Raw genomic sequence first — 16,880 nt, forward strand, 5'->3', positions numbered from 1 at the left:
CAATATAGTTTTTCCTTAACGTACTCTCATCGGGCACTGACAACCGTGTGTACTTTTCAAGGAACCCTTTCAAGGCCGGATGGTTCACCTTGTTGAGTGGAATCCTCGCCTGTGTAAAAGATGCACACAAGTCAACATTAAATTCCTTTAAATTTTGGTTCTTGGAAGAACACTGCTCAAATGCATTGCGTAAGAGAGGCTGCCGAGATTTACTTCCTTGCAGATTCTTGTTCTTTTGATGCTTAGAGCTGGAAATATGTTGCTGGATGCGATCTCTCTGGTGTTTTTCATCTAATGTGATTCCCGTATCACAAACCGCGCATCGAATAACAGTTCAATCACTTTCTATGAACTCGTGCTTAAATTCTTGAGCCAGACTGAGAAATCGGGATCTGGGCACTTTCGGCATGGTAAAGTACATGAATTAAAAGGATCTAAGAGAGTGAAAAAGCAATCAAGGAACTTACATCCACAAACAATATCTGTCCACTGCGCACACATGAAACGTGAAACCCACCACTTCAGAAACACATTGTTGCTTCACTGCTTCCAAGACCAAACTGCGTTTCCTTCTTCCTTCTATCTTAAAAAAAATAACGGTGATCTGGTGCATATCAGTAGCGGTCTTTCCATTGTTGATTTCAAATAGGCAACAATCAAGCACAGTTTAAATACATTCAATTTCAGTTAACAATGTGAAAACATATTAAAGAGAAAAGTGTCGCGAAAAAAGAAAACAAAAATTCAATGATTTGCTGAGGAAATATATTTAACAACACCAGTAAAAGGACACAAAAGGGAAGGAAAAGCGATTAAGAACACGAAAAAGGGGAAAATAGATAAATGTCCCAGAAAAGGGAGGGAAGGGGAAAGTTTATCAAAAAAGGGGAAAAAAGGTGCTGGAAAATTACCTCCATTCTCACGTTGAGGCAACATTTCACACACTGAGTCCTTCCAGAGAGGTTTCACTTTCACTACGAAAAAAAGGTGCGCACCTAAAAATCCTAACTCTGCTTATCACATTCATTTACCAAAAGAACCAAAGTACAGCATTAGCCATTTTTACATTGGACTGTACGTTCTAACAGAAAATAACAACATAAAGTAAATTTGCATAAGTAAACTGACTTAAAATTTTGCCAGAACAGTTATATAAAACGTGCCCGATTTTCAGAAATCTCTATTTGGTTTGGTATATTATTGTATTAGCTGAGTAGAACAAGGGGACACTCGATGAGACAAAATCTTGACTTCTTGCAAGCAAAAAAATTGAGTGCGCAACTCTATTGGTGTCAGGTTTTTAACTTGGAAGTCAGTGTGTGCATATATTAAATTGGACTGTACCATTAATAATTTTCAGATCCACTGCAATAACAACAAACGCCTTTCTATCTGCCTATGAAAGATCTCACTTTAAGAGCAAGATTTCTTCAAGTAAAAACAAATCTGAAATACATGCCTCTTTCCTTCGGCCACCTTGATTAGAAAATATCTTTTGAGACATTTCTCTGCTCATATAAATAAAAGATTTGAAGGAATAGTATCGATAACATGTGTGTTTCATCTACGTCACAAACTGTTCCATTGTGGCTTCGAGCAGCCATGTTTGAGGCTAGTTCTTGTGAGCATACGGAATTCAAACGGGCGGGCGGGAGATACTATGCATAACACAGACATTCGTGATTTAAAAGAAGCGTGAAGTTGGTACAGATGTTACGAATGCTACGTGATGGACATTTCCTTGGAAACGATAAATGAAACTGGTTTCAAACATGGCGGCTGTGCGGATGCTGACGTCACATGAAACCCACCTGTATTTGATTGATTCTTTAACATCTCGAACGAAACTTGACATTAGGCAAGTTATTATAGACATTATTATGGAACGTTCTACTTTTTTGATAGCTCTAAGTCAATGACACGTGCACCCTAGAAACCATGTCCAGCAATATTATTATTTTCTTCAGCTTTTCTGTAAATGGTAAAGTATAGCTACAGAACAAATATTAATGGTAGAAGAGTTTAATGTTAAACTAGAAGAACTAAGAACTACAGTGGGGATACTTAAGGCATTCGATCATAAATTCCTGTTGATCCCACATCTTAAGCTGTCTCGTAGTAGGTCCATTGATATTCAAGGTGCGGCAGAAAAACACTCCCACATTTCAAAGGTTATAAATAGAAGCATGAGGAATGCTATTCCAATTTTTTCACTTGGTTTGGAAGTAATACCGTCAAAATGGTGGCCTCTTTTTATCGCGATACACATTTACAATCAATTTCTTAATAAGTTTTGCATCACTCCTGGGTGAGTTGCATTATTATCGCTGCAATTTCTTGGCGTGCAGCAAACTTCAGTTCACCAATTGTTCGTAGCGAATGTCAGTAAGCATTAGCCATCAGATGACCCCAAAGGACAGATCGCAGGTCACCGAATGTCACCATGTAAAGCAGTAGCGGCTCGTGCTTAAAATAACAGATGAAGAAGTACATTTATAGGCAATGAAAAACAAATAGTAAGTGTCACTGGGCCCCCCACAATTTAAAACGTCTTTTTTGTCTTCATCCGTCCATCTGGAAAATGGTGTCTGCAACAAACATGGATGTCCGCAGGATTTTTTCCAGGGAGGGGCAAGGAAGGTATTTTTTTCCAGGGGGGGGGGGCAAACAAGTCACATTTTTCCCCAAAAGAGTGTTGTTCCCTAAAAAAAAATTGCTTAAATTTGAATTTATGGTGTTCATGAAATAATTAATACATATTATTTTGGCTAAAATGAAATTTTATGTGTGAAATACATAATTTTTGGTTGACTTTCATTTTCCAGGGGTTGGGGTCACGGCCCCCCTTGCCCCTCCTTCCGGACGCCCATGGCAACAAATTACACATTAAGTCATTTACTGGGTTCATTGTACAAACCACAGCTCAACACATGAATACAACACACGATAGGTAACGCGAAACACACACGCGGAACAAGTTCTCGCGAGAACGGAACGATTTTGCCTCAACCACTGGATGCAATGTTTTCTGTCGACGAGAGAACTGCTGCACCTAGATGGCGACACCCGTTCAATTCCAATGCTAGGTGACGTCACCGTTGCCATGACAACCGGCTAAAGTCTTCCGCAACCTGGGGGCGTCTGCTCTTGGTTTGTTTATGCTACGACGAACTCTTCACGTGCGTATCGCCGAGCGGTGTATTATTTGAGTATTATCGTGTGCGTTCTGCTGGGAAATAGTTTAATTTAACAAGCAAATGAAAAATGTCAATAGTAATTTGAAAATTAGGTGAAAACATCTGCACTTGTTGCACTTCGCCAGCCGCCACTGATGTAAAGAGATCAAACTTCCAGGAAACAGTTCTCTTAGAATATCCCATCGATCTTCTGGCTGTGTGAGCAGTGGCCCCATCTTGTTGAAACTACACTAGCGCGGTGAATGAGTTTTAGTTTTAAAAAAGTGTCTCTACATTAACTCTAATCATTTGGCCTTATTCCTCAGATAAACGTAAGGGCCATAAACACCACAATTTGCAACAGGACACAAAACAGTAACACGTGGACTCTGTAGAAGCCTTTCACGAAACTGTCGAGGTTTGCTTTCTACTCAGTAATGGAAATTCTGCTTGTTCACAGAGCAATTCAAGGGAAAGTGAGCTCTGCATCGTGATTTGTTATTTCGAATAAATGATTCAATAACAAACGTAAGATGAACGCCAATCGAAGCCATGGTGACATCTGAAGGCTACCGCCGGCGCAATGACTCCGCAAAATACGAGAGATTTTTCTGTCTCACCCTGTACAATAAATACCACAATTAATTCCCAGAATCTTGTTTGAAAATAAAAAATGTATTTGCATATGAATGTGTTTACAAAACTTACATTTGTACCCCTCAGAGCACTAACGAGCATTAACCTCATATTTACAGACATGAAAATTCTTAATTCTATGTGTTACAACTTGTGTTTTTACACACCAATTAACATGCATGGTGCTTTATTTTCCAATATTAACTTAAAACGATGAACATTACAATGTTGAATATATATGCTAAACAAGTACAGATTATTGTGTTACTTTTCGATCATAAATACAGTGAAAAATTGTACATGAATGCATTTTTTCCAGTCTCTGCATCACCTGTTCTTGTGTTACTATGAAAATACAAAAATAGATATGATTACCATAAATATCAAGCCATCTAACTCCATAATATCAACAATTCCGTGTTTCTAAACTAACAACAGGACTATATACATACACGAAATATATAAGTAAATAACAGAGTAAATAAGAAATCAGTCTTTAAGATTTTGATGTAATGAATCATATTATTGGATTATAATTCAAGAAATACTGCAACTATATGATGAAAATATTTAATGAAGAATACATGTTAACGTCTATGGAAGAAATCGTGTTACAAATCATGGTTTACTTAAAGGGCATGTGGATTGGAAACGGGCATTGTTGAGCTTTCTTTAAGTGAAGTTGTTTTGTGAAACAATCTTATTTGATTTCTTATTTCAAACCGAACCTACTCTATGCAGATGAGAATTAAGTTTCAAGCTGTTCCTTTATCAGGAAATATGTTCCTAGTTCGATGAACAATGTGAGCTTTATAAGCACTCGGGTAAAAGTGAGATGTAGCTTATGAAATTCACTATTATCAAAGTATTATCACTACAAACTATTATAGATAAAGACTGCTGGAATTTGTCTTTAACAAAATGATATTTGGCGACTGATGATAAATGAATTCACATGAAGTAACATACATAAATGAGTTTCTATGATCAATACTGGATGATTTTATGTACAATTCCAAAGTGTCACAGTTGTACATTGAGATTTCTAAAATGAAATCTTCCTAGCTGTTCACAATGTCTTATTGCCCTTCTTTTCATCTGTTGGTACTTCTGTCCTCCAAATCTTCTTTCCATAATGATAGATTCAGTCGAGCAATTGTCGAACCATTGCACGGTGCAACAGAATTCCTGTAAGAATAAAGAATTACTTGTTAAGTCGTATTTCTAATTTATAAGCTATTATGCATATAATATAGAAAGTTACTTATCATAAAGTACGTTTTTAATCTTGTGGTAATATATACTTGGTGCACGTGTTACACGTATAATAACTTTTCGTGCTTCATGTGGATTTATTCCGAATGTTAACTCATATTAACATATTTTTTTCTTTATTTGCCATTTGTTCTTATACCAAGCACCACTATATATTTCATATGGATATCCTTTAAATCGTATATTGGTATAGCACTGAAACATATTTTCTCTTGCATATAACCAACCAACCATCACTCATAACACAACACATGAAGAATTCTAAAACTATAGAGTATAAACGCCATATCTTCACATTAACAGCATCGTTAATTTGAAGAGTTAATATTATAATTATCAAATTTATTCAGATAACGTATTAATGATGGAAAGCAGGTGAAATAAACCGCATAGGGCTTCTTCTAGGACTAAATTGAAATTACACAGAGTATGAGCACTTTCGTCACCTTTCCACACTGGAAATTGCAACTTTTACATGCGGTCTTTTGGACCCCTCAATATTAATTCTAGGGTTAAGAAAGATTTTTTGAAAGAAATATTATATTGCGGGTTGAAGCACAGATATTATTTTTGTAAGTAAAATATATGAAGTCTTTGGAGAATATGTGCTAGAACCTGCACTACAACACTATGAATTAGAAGTAGATTTTAGTTTGATTGATTGATTTGGTTTTAAGTCCAGTTTATGCACAGTAAGGCTAATTTGGACTCAACCTACAGTTTAACGTGGGATCCGAATCACCATGTGCCTCCACTGGGTACTGAGGATGTTTGACCAAGCCTTTAGGCTAGCTGAGGAATGTTTGGCAGAGCCTTGTGGATACCTGAGGAATGTTTGGCCGAGCATTGAGGCTAGGTGAGGGATGTTTGGCCGAGACTTGTGGATAACTGAGGAATGTTTGGCCGAGCCTTGAGGCTGGCTGAGGAATGTTTGGCTGAGCCTTGAGGCTAGCTGAGGAATGTTTGGCTGAGCCTTGAGGCTACCTGAGGAATGTTTGGCTGAGCCTTGAGGCTAGCTGAGGGATGTTTGGCCGAACCTTGTGGATAGGTGAAGGATCTTTGGCTGAGCCTTGAGGCTAGCTGAGGAATGTTTGGCTGAGCCTTGAGGCTAGCTGAGGAATGTTTGGCCGAGCCTTGAGGCTAGCTGAGGAATGTTTGGCCGAGCATTGAGGCTAGGTGAGGGATGTTTGGCCGAGCCTTGTGGATAGCTGAGGAATGTTTGGCCGAGCCTTGACGCTAGGTGAGGGATGTTTGGCCTAGCCTTGAGGCTAGGTGAGGGATGTTTGGCCGAGCCTTGAGGCTAGCTGAGGGATGTTTGGCCGAGCCTTGAGGCTAGCTGAGGGATGTTTGGCCGAGCCTTGAGGCTAGCTGGGAGGATCTTGCAAACATTTTGCTACCTGGGAGGATAACACCTCACGCACCCCCTCTCACTTCAAGCACTAAAGTATTAAAGGTAGAATATCTATTTGTGTTGTTGTCTCTTTAATTAATGTAGTTTCAAGTTGAAAAACATGTTCCTATCAGGAAATTAGATCCACAGTGGTAACGTAAAATAATATATAGTGCTGATTCGATATGCTAATATGTACAGTCACCGTCCTGAAATACTAGCGTCTCTGCAAGGTGCTATGTGGGTTGCCTAACTACGGCGATAAGTGGATTTCAAGATTTCAATAGCAAATTTTCAATGGCAACGTCTACCACAGCCCTAGAGTTAGGCAACACACATAACGCCTTGCAGGGAAGGGAGTATTTCAGGATGTAAGTGTCCCATTTTATTGCCGGTGACTGTATATGTTTCAAACGACTAAATAACCTGAGAAAACCTATTCATCACCATTAATTTGGAAAGCTAAACAACTTATCTAAATGAAAACCTTTTGTTATAACTGCGATAATCTGACAAAGCTGATTGGCTCAAGTCAGTATTTCACTCCCTATTCAAATAGAGAAGAAGAGCATTATCTCCTATTAGTATCCAATGAGACGAGACAGTAAGATAAGGAAAGAAGGAGACAAACTTTTAGGTCTCTTCTGATAATTTGATCCAGTCTTCATGCCGGAATCAATGTAGTGATCTTTGACGGTTTCCATGGCAACGACGTTGGTCCAGAGTCATCCCTGACGCCGGGCTAATGAAGAGAAACTTCACCAAAGAGGGTCAGGGAAGGCGTTAAGAAGTAATTAACATGAAGCAGAAACCAAGATTGGGGCGGTTTCTATAGGCCTGACTCAATTAGCAAAGCTTGGGAACTTGGAGAAAGTTTGTTTCGTTCGTTGGATGAGCAGGAGAAGAAGTATGAAATGATGACGAAAGAAACTTTATTTCCAAGAAAATTTGAGAATTAAAGATGGACTGTCAAAGATGAGGCTTATGGCTGTAAAAGTCTCAAAAGTTTTGCTCAGATATTGGTCACGTGTTATTATGAAGAACCAACTCGAAAGCTATGGTTAAGTCTAATGAAAATTTGAAGTGCAAGGCATCACCGCATGTTGGCAGCATGCGTTACCGCCAGTGATGTGCGTCTACGCGTAAACAACGATAGTCTACATTCTACACGTAGACTATTTTATACACGTAGATTACCTAATCCATGTAAACAACATGGCGAAAGGTGTAAACTTAGCAAAGGGCGCCGTGGAATTAAAATGAAATTATACTGCGTATCAGTTGCAGGTGTGTGAGGAGAACTTTTCATACTCTTTCTTCAAAATTCGAACAATTTCTCACCTAGGAAGAAACCTAATATAAGAAATATTCTAGTGTTTTATGGGGAAAAGACCACTCTTTCCTCACAACTGCCATCTGTTGTCTTTCTTGCATACTATTTATCTTCTTTCATAGTTGATGATAGAAGAGAAGATAATTTTTGTTGTAAATAGGATTCTTTTCATTTCTTTAGGAACCAATATAGTTGAAAATGTCACTTTCCTTTCATGAAACCCTTGAAAATTAATTTTAATGCACTTTAAATTGTCTACGTAGTCTATGTAAACTACAACCCAATTTAATCTACGCGTAGATTACGTGTAGACAACGCACGTAGACGTAAACTTATAGTCTACGGCACATCACTGGTTACCGCTGGATATTTGGAGCCTTACTCTTGCAGTGTTGGCAGAACAAATGCAAGTTTTTATGTCTCCATATAAAAACCAAATGACAAAGTATGGAGTTAATTTGCGGATACTGAAAGATACATTCAATTTTTTACCTCCTTAGTTTTATAACACCGATTAGAATAAGTAATGAACTGAGAAAAGGATGAAGCACACAGAAATTTCCTTCCAATCGCTACTATTGGATTAGACTATAAACTAGAAAAGCGACGTTAAATATGCATTGAAGCCAGTGCTTCAGCAACCTAATTTAGATGTGTATAATTATACTTACCCTGAAGTAGGACTTTGAAAGACCATTGGTTGTAGAGACGTCAGGGTGTCGCTGTTGTCGCATATTATCCTAGATAGACTCGCCTTCTTGATTTCGTTTAATTGATCTGAAATAAGAAAAAATAAAGTTACTCTTAAACGAATAACTCAAAGGAAACTATATTTTAAACTACTTTGCTCTTTTTAAGAAATGTGCAAGAACTAACGTAACTTGTCACAAGAATTATGACAATTGTTGTGTTTGATTTCCATGTTGCATGTATGGAAAAGAGGCATCAGTGCTGTTTTTCTTTTGTCAACGGTTGAGATGTAACATATACTTACAGAACTGACCCTAGAGGGGAGAAGTAGACGTATTCTCTCAAGTCAACAATCTCACATTCGTAATAGAAAACAACAACTTGGTAATGGCACTTAATTGCACACAAAATATGAATTTTCATGTGATATTTAAGAGGTATAACAAATGTGAGAACCCCAACAAATTACTACAGTCCTCGTCTACACTTTTGCTGGCGATGTTACTGTGTCTTGTAGTGATCTTAAACTTGAATAAAAATCCTTGGATTCCACCAGCCATTAAGTATGGATTTATGGTTGACAAAAATTAAATGTGTGTATATTAGAGAGAATTTGGTAAAGGCATTACTATGCGTTTTGAGTAACATTCGGGAGCAATTGAAGGTGACGGGAGTGTTGGCGATATTTCTCCGGAAAAAAGTGAGTTTTGTGGAATGTAGCCACTGATTTGCGCTGTCTACAGTGTTGCCACACAGTGTGTTTCAAGTTAAGCTTAGTGTTATTTGAAGTGTGTTTGCCAAACCTAACGTAACTTAACCTAACCTAACGTTACGTGAAATTTTCAAGTTACAGACGTGACCGGGAAATTGTAATGTCAGATTTGTGTTCAGAAGGCCTCATGTAGAAAGTATACACAATTTCAAACAAATCGGGGAACACTCCCGCCATCTTCATTTAAGCCAACATTCACATGATAAAAGCATAACGTTAGTGTACATATAAATGTCGCTTTAAATATAAGTTTATACATTTCTTCAAATGGAATCATATACTTCTTACAGTATTCAGTTCTAACAAATTCTGTTAATGCTGAGAATGTAACACTACTGAGATCAAGTGATTAACAAGTAGATACATATTTTGGAGATAGAAAGCTTACTAGCGTTTTTTTCTAAAAACCCATTTCAAATAAAAAAATGTTTTGTGAGAATATTAGAGCAGATACGGGGAGGGAGGATTTTAGTCAGCACTCTTAAGGAATTTTGGAGTGGCAAACATTGCCCTGTCCTCTCCTTCCCTGCAATTTCCAACTGTAATACACACAACCTAACGTGGCTTCGTTATCCTACATAAAACAAGCAACAAGACGAATATATTCGCTGAATATTATTTAATAAGATAATACAACAATGCCCGATTGCTTCAGATGAGAATAAATTTCAGTCATAGTCGAGCACTGTCTCACACAAAATTTGATCATTGTTGAAATAGGTTTATAAAATGGAGGCATGAGCTTCATAAAATGGTCATCAGAATATTGATTGTCACGTTAGATCAAATCTATAAATTGAAACAGTCTACGTTATATCCCTCTGATGAGTTCATGGAAAGTTTTATGATCACAATGCGTTTTCCTCTGACGTTGCAACAATTAGACGATTTCTATGTAACTTGCATGAAACGGCACTAACGATATGAAAGGATTATGTAATCACGTGCACATAAGCTCAAGCATCAAGGTGTAATAACGATATGGTTATCGTGGATTCTTTCAGAAACAATGCCATTCAGAAGTACCAGGTAGTAAATCAACAATTGTTATCATCACCTGGTAATTCCTTGTATTCAAACTTCAACAATTTCAACGTCATAATTTTACCCATTTGGATAATGGATAATAAACCTTTTTCGAGCAGGCCTCATCTCCAGGAAGGCATCAACTCGGGGCAACCTACCGACCAGTTGGATGAGATGGGTCAAGGCAAATGGATAATAAACCTTTTCCTATTCCCACAAAAATAGGCAATAGGCTGGAGAGTTCAATGAACCACGAAAATAGGCAATACAGAAGGTCGTTCGGGATCTCTGAGGACAATGTTGGAAGGGTGATAAGTTCATGAAAACCCATGTCGCCACCAACGATCATGCTCAATTGGAAAACCAGTATTCCGCGCTATAGCCCGACAACGTAATTTCCATTGCAACAGACTTTTCCAAAGAGTTATCATGTCCAACGTTTCCCACTCCTCCTGACAGGCTTTCCAGAGACCATTGAGAGTGCGTGGACGTCTCTTACCTAAGGCCCGTTGGAGGAGTCCAAATGCACACAAGTCCATGGGTGACCCATCTGGCGCCTTGACCGGAATTTCGCTGTAAGGAATTGCACGGATGGCAGTTTCCACCTCCATTCGCTGTAAGAACAGACGAGTCGAACGGGAGGTATGGCTGGATGCTTTATCTTGGTGCACCCAGACCTGGTTTTTGGCCCCCCATACAGTGCCGGGATATCTATGTTATAAATGGGTGTTAAAACCTCATCCTGATAGTACGTGGAGTTCACCTTCACATTATTAGCTACACGGCGAATTGCTAGCTTGCCATTATAGCAGTATCCAGCGATGATCATGAAACCCCGTGGAAAACTTTCCTGGCATTCTCGATACAATGTTTGATAATTGTTTTTGTCGCGAGGGCGGTAGTAAATCTCGCGGGGTTTGTGACAGTCACTAAGGTAGACATATGCTTCGTCTAATGTCACCACATTTTTCCATCTCTACCCTGCAAGATAGGTCTCATAGAGCTTTCTAGCGTTCGTGCGACGTTCCGCAATGTGACGAGGCAACAGCTTGTGAACTCGCCGCTTATGCCGCATTTCTAGTTGCATGTCCTTCTTGATTATGGTGTTCACTGTTGACACAGACATTCCCAACTTACGTGCGATACTCCTTTTGGGGGCAGGGTTACCACCTGACACAAGGGCCTTCTCTTTTCTCACTATGTCCGGTGTACGACTCGTAGCTGCTCGTGGATTTGCCCGTCTCTTCCCCTGTGGAATTAGGCCCAGTCGGCCTTTGCCTTTTTTGTTCAATACCGCACCGATTCCGTTCTTCGATATCACAAAACCACGATTCTTGCACATTCCTTTGATCGCCGAATAGCTATATTTAGCATCGGAAAGGGCTGTTATGTAGCCCTCCCAGTATGGTTCAATTTTCTTCGGCATCATTGTAGGTAAATGGCACAAAACTCTGCACACGTGTTCTCGGTACTGACGTGACTCAGCATGCACCGTTTGGACGGACTGACGTTGATAACAACGCCGCCAGCGGCTTTCAAAATCGTCACCAGAGATCCCGAACAACCTTCTGTAGTTAGGCTGGAGAGTTCAATGAACTAACCTATCTCCGTTTTGTTCATCCGAGTGTATGGTATGGAATGAATAATGAAATGTGTTTGCAAGGAAATGATCCTTTATGTCCTTACCTGGCGTAACAACTAACACACAACACAACTATATTGTGTACATATTTTCTTAATTTTAAGCTATTAACTTCCTGTAATAATTACCGAAAATCTTCACCTTTTACTTGAATACAAGTGCGAGCACATGTCATTGTGTTGCGCGACATCTTGCGTCAAAAATATCCCTACATGTTCTTGTCCATAAACCTGCATTGTTGCAAATAATTCACCAACTCTTGTGGGATCAAGAGCATCTCACGTATTAATGACATACTTTCTCGAAATTAAACGAGAGATTTTTCACTTACCTTTCGAGAATGAATGACTCTTGTTTCCAAGATCGTAAAAGAATCTGTCTGTCAATCTCAGGCGAACGAATTGCTCCCCAACAATACAACGGAAAGTTGGCCCAAGGAGGCTACCTTTCACAGGTCGCTCAGAGATCCCTCCAATCAGAATGTCCACATCATTAACGTGATTGTATAAAGTCTTTAACTTCCTTACAACCTGTAGAAATAAACAAAAAAAAAAACTCAATAGAAAGGTATTGTAAAGAACTGCGGAGAAATCAGGTAATGAGCTTACTCATATATCTAACGTTTGATAATAATAACAATTTGATATTTGTGAAATGTTATCGAAATCTCGAACAGCAAATCTCGATCTCGTCTCGATTGTACAGAGGTATTTGATGGTCAAGGCCGTACAATAAGTATATGTAGTGATAGTTGTAACTCTGGATAATTGAATTAATGCTGAAATAACTCGGATGAAAGATTTTAGGTAGGAAGAATGAATGGACAAGAGTAAGTACCTGTAACAGAGTTACTTCTTGCAATAGAAGTAATGTTGTCAACAATTAGTTTACGACACTTAAGTGATTATCTTGAAAATTTACATAAGGGAAGAGTTAAATTTGGCAACTCTGTATCCAACTATGTGTCTTCTCTGGATGCTAAGGTGAAATATTTTTCGTGGAATCCTCTAAGGCAAGGAGGCTAGGCTTCGATAAATGCTAAATTTAATAACATTTACGCTTTATTGCAGAAGCGTCTCCTGAAAGCATGCATCAATTGTGGGAAAAAGGACAGCTTGGTCTGCGAAGACATTAATGAGCATTTCTACATTCTAATTTCTTCATATAGGAGAAGTATTTATTTTATACGAGAGCGCTGAACTAAGATTATATTACATTTCTTGGATCTGAAGTGAAAGAAAGTAATAATTCTTTCCCACAATTGACGCATGCGTCACTTCAGATCCAAGAAATGTAATATAATCTTAATTGGGTTGTGTTCAGTTGGTTGGGTGCCACTTGTGTAGGACGTCTGTGTGTGAGATTTCCACCCTCCTAAACATCCCTCTGTCCACTGTTTCCAATGTCATAGTGAAGGGATGTGTACAACCCAAAAGCGTGCAGGCCAACCTCCCATGTTGACCTCCAGAGACCATCGAGTGTTGAAGAGGGTCGTACAGCATTATCGTCAATCATCCATCGCCACCATCATACAGGAATTCTTAACTGCATCAGGATCTATTCCAAGCACCATTACTGTTTGGCGCAAGGTTCGGCAACTTGGTTTCCATGGCCGAGCAGCTGCCCATATGTCAAACATCACACAGACAAATGCCAAACGCCGCCGCATGTGGGGCAAGGAGCATTGAAACTGGACCATAGAACAGTGGAAAACCCTTGTGTGGAGTGATGAATCACAGTACATAATGTGTCGATCCGATGGTAGGGTGTGGGTGTGGCGAATGCCTGGTGAACGACATCTACCAGCCTTTATAGTGCCGACAGTAAAATTCGGAGGTGGCGGGGTTACAGTGTGGTCATGTTTCTCCTGGAAGTGGCTTGGCCCCCTTGTTGCTTTACATGGCAATGTCACGGCACAAGCTTACGTTGACATTCTAACAGCTTTCATGCTGCCTACCGTCGAAGACCAGTTCGGGGATGACCATTGTGTCTTTCAACACGATCGAGCGCCCTTCCATACTGCAGGGCTTGTGGGGGAGTGGTTTGACGACAACAACATCCCACTAATGGACTGGCCTGTGCAGAGTCCTGATTTGTATCCCATAGAACATCTCTGGGATGTTTTGGAATGCCGACTTCGTGCTAGACCACACCGATCCACATCAATACCTCTTCTCATTTTGGCGCTCTGCGAGGAATGGGCTGTCAATCCTCAGGAAACCTTCCGGCACCTGATTAAAAGAATGTCTGTGAGAGTGAACGCTGTCATCAAGGCTAAGGGTGGGCCCACACTGTATTGACTGCCAGTGTTCCGATGAAGGGTTGCCCAAACTTGTCCTTTATTTTCAGGTGGGTGTCCGGATACTTCTGATCACATAGAGTATGTATAATGGAGAGAGTAATATAAAAATGATCATTTCAGCAAAGCTGCTTCATTGTTCTATCATTTTTATTTGTTGTAATAATATAAGACCCCATGAAGACAAGTCTAAGGTTTATGTATCAGAAACAATCGTGTCAATCTTCTCAAAATAGAGAATTGTATCAAGCCAGAGTTCATATAATCTCAATGAGCAGCCGTTGCGCTCTCAGGCATTCAAGGAATGTCATGTCAGTAGTTAATATATCTTCCTGGATCATTGGCAACTAAGGTGCTGATCAACGAGGGCAATGAGCAGGGAGACAGGGGAAGAAATAAGATAGAGAGCAACGGGTGGTGAGTGGTCTTTTGTCTTTGGTCCTAGAACGGGAAGCAACAGGAGAGATTGAGCGATTCAGTACAGGATTATTATTAAAAGCTTTCTACAAGGTTCTTCATCATCGGTGATACTGACAATCTTTATACACGCCTCACAAAAAGTTTCGAATATTGTTATGTTAGACAATAGGTGATATACACGGCCTTGGAATGCAACAACATATGATAGCTGTCTCGTCTTTTCGCCGACATAGGCTACCGGGTGGCCAGAATTAAAGTTACCCAACTCAGAGCCCTCTGTAGCCTGTTTGAGGCAACGAAATTTGGTGAATCCACTATGCAGACCAACCATGGGGAAGAGGATGGCGATAATAAAAATAGTTCAATTTTCCGCCACCAGGTTGAAATGTGGCGCTGAAATAATGAATATTGAAAGACGTAAGTCAGTGTGCAAATCTTTATTGTTGGTTTCTGCCAGTACAGCAGTGTTCAATATGCGTGCCAGCAATATTACTACCGTTCTGATAAAACGCCAGCAATGCACGTTCTTTATTACTTAATGGCATGGTGATCACTTCCGAACTTTTGTTCAGCAATCACGTTAAGTGATTTAGTTGAGTTATTAATTAGAAAGACATTTGTTAGTGGCTGGAAGTTGCGAGAAAATAATCTCTCGTTTATTGCAAGATTGCAAGGTAAAGGCAAATCCATAACCAATTGGAGCAGTTTACGTCATTATTACAACCATCATGGAAGTACAGCGCCACATTTCAACCTGGTGGAGGAAAATTGAACTTTTTAAATATATATATAGCCATTCTCTTCCCCATGGTCTGCATAATGGAGTCACCAAATTTCAGAGTTCTACGATGCCTCAAACAGGCTACAGAGGGCTCTGAGTTGGGTAACTTTAATTCTGGCCACTCAGTATGTCACCGTGCCTATCATCTATTGTCTAATATAATAATATTACAAAATTTTTGTGAGGAGTGTTTATTTATTTTATTTCAATTATTTTATCAATTATTTTATGTGTAACTTGTTTGCAAGAGTATTTCCAGCAGAAAAAAACTGTAAAAGTAACTTAGTTAGTAACTATAACTGAGTTACTTTCTTATTCTACTGTAACTCGGTTAATTTTGAACTCAGTTCCTTTTGAAAATAACTCTCAGGAATTCTATTCCTGAAATTGAATAAACTGGTTCGGTATTATTTGTTTTAATTTGCATTATTTTGTATTCTATATGCATCATCCTTATAAAAAGGATGTTCAGTAACCCTTTGTGTTTAATCTTCCTCCACACTCGAGTGATTGTTTTCCCAACAAACACGGAGAAAGCATTGTTCGATTTGCTCATTGTTTCTTCCCACTTAAATCGTTCCATTCAGGTTTTCTAGCATTCAGGATTAGGACAACCAGCACTGTATATTGATCTATAGTCTCGCCAAGTCTCGAATGATATTATCTCGTTCTCACCTCTAGTGAGTTTTGAAAAGTTCCCCCTCAATATCCTCCATATTGCAATGCCTGCATATTAGAGTGGACGAGTTATATCTTTGCGGGTGAACCTTGACCACGATTGGTTGCGCAGTAGCAAAGGGAGGAGCTACCGGCTGCCTTAGCCAATGGGTGTCATTCTCCTTTAACTTTGTAAGAGCTGTCGACCACTCAGCGGCGAGTAGGTAGCATCTACGGACTTGTATCTGTGCGAATTAGTCAAGGTCACCCGCAGACATACAGCTCGTCAACTCTAGTATATATCGATAAAGTTCAAGTGGTAGGATCATACAAAGGTGAAAAATTATTGAAGGGAAATGTTTCTTACCGACTTTGGGATCTTGTCGTAGAAGTCTTCAAACTTCCTTGCCAAGGGGAGTCCGCAGTGTTGCCTGTATTTGTTGTAGCCTGGCAACCCGTGATCGCGGCCTTTTTGAATGTCGAGGCTCACCAGATCGAATCCGTAAGGGGACGATCCCTTGAAGAGCATCTTCGTTAGCTGCATGAGAACAGACAAACAAATAAATACAGAGTGAAAAGGCTTACAAGTAAAAATCCAAGACATCATCATTTGTAATAATTATTGCGCAACTTGTATTGGTCTTTTCATACAATAATCAAAATACAATGAATTATTACTGTTGTAGAGAGTAAAGTGAACAGATTAAGAAAAGAAATGAGCAGTAATTTATCATTCGAATAATATTCGAACAGTGACGGAAACTATGGTACATGTTAAATACA

At 39.3% G+C, this 16,880-nt stretch overlaps 1 protein-coding gene across 2 annotated transcripts in view; it reads right to left on the reverse strand.

Moving 5' to 3' along the window:
- Positions 1 to 3,838: 3,838 nt before the first annotated feature.
- The window catches only part of LOC145978048 (salivary peroxidase/catechol oxidase-like), a 47,511-nt gene continuing 34,469 nt past the window's right edge, over positions 3,839 to 16,880 (reverse strand). For both annotated transcript variants that reach the window (XM_083110451.1, XM_083110450.1), the window contains exons 11-14: positions 16,465 to 16,635; positions 12,272 to 12,470; positions 8,482 to 8,587; positions 3,839 to 5,000 (exon numbers count right to left, since the gene is read on the reverse strand). In XM_083110451.1, coding sequence (XP_082966577.1) covers positions 4,907 to 5,000; positions 8,482 to 8,587; positions 12,272 to 12,470; positions 16,465 to 16,635 — 570 coding nt within the window. In that variant the 3' untranslated portion in view covers positions 3,839 to 4,906. The remainder of the gene's footprint in view (positions 5,001 to 8,481; positions 8,588 to 12,271; positions 12,471 to 16,464; positions 16,636 to 16,880) is intronic.

Source organism: Lepisma saccharinum, chromosome 24, assembly GCF_977018435.1.
Source record: "Lepisma saccharinum chromosome 24, izLepSacc3.1, whole genome shotgun sequence".
NCBI lineage: Eukaryota > Metazoa > Arthropoda > Insecta > Zygentoma > Lepismatidae > Lepisma > Lepisma saccharinum.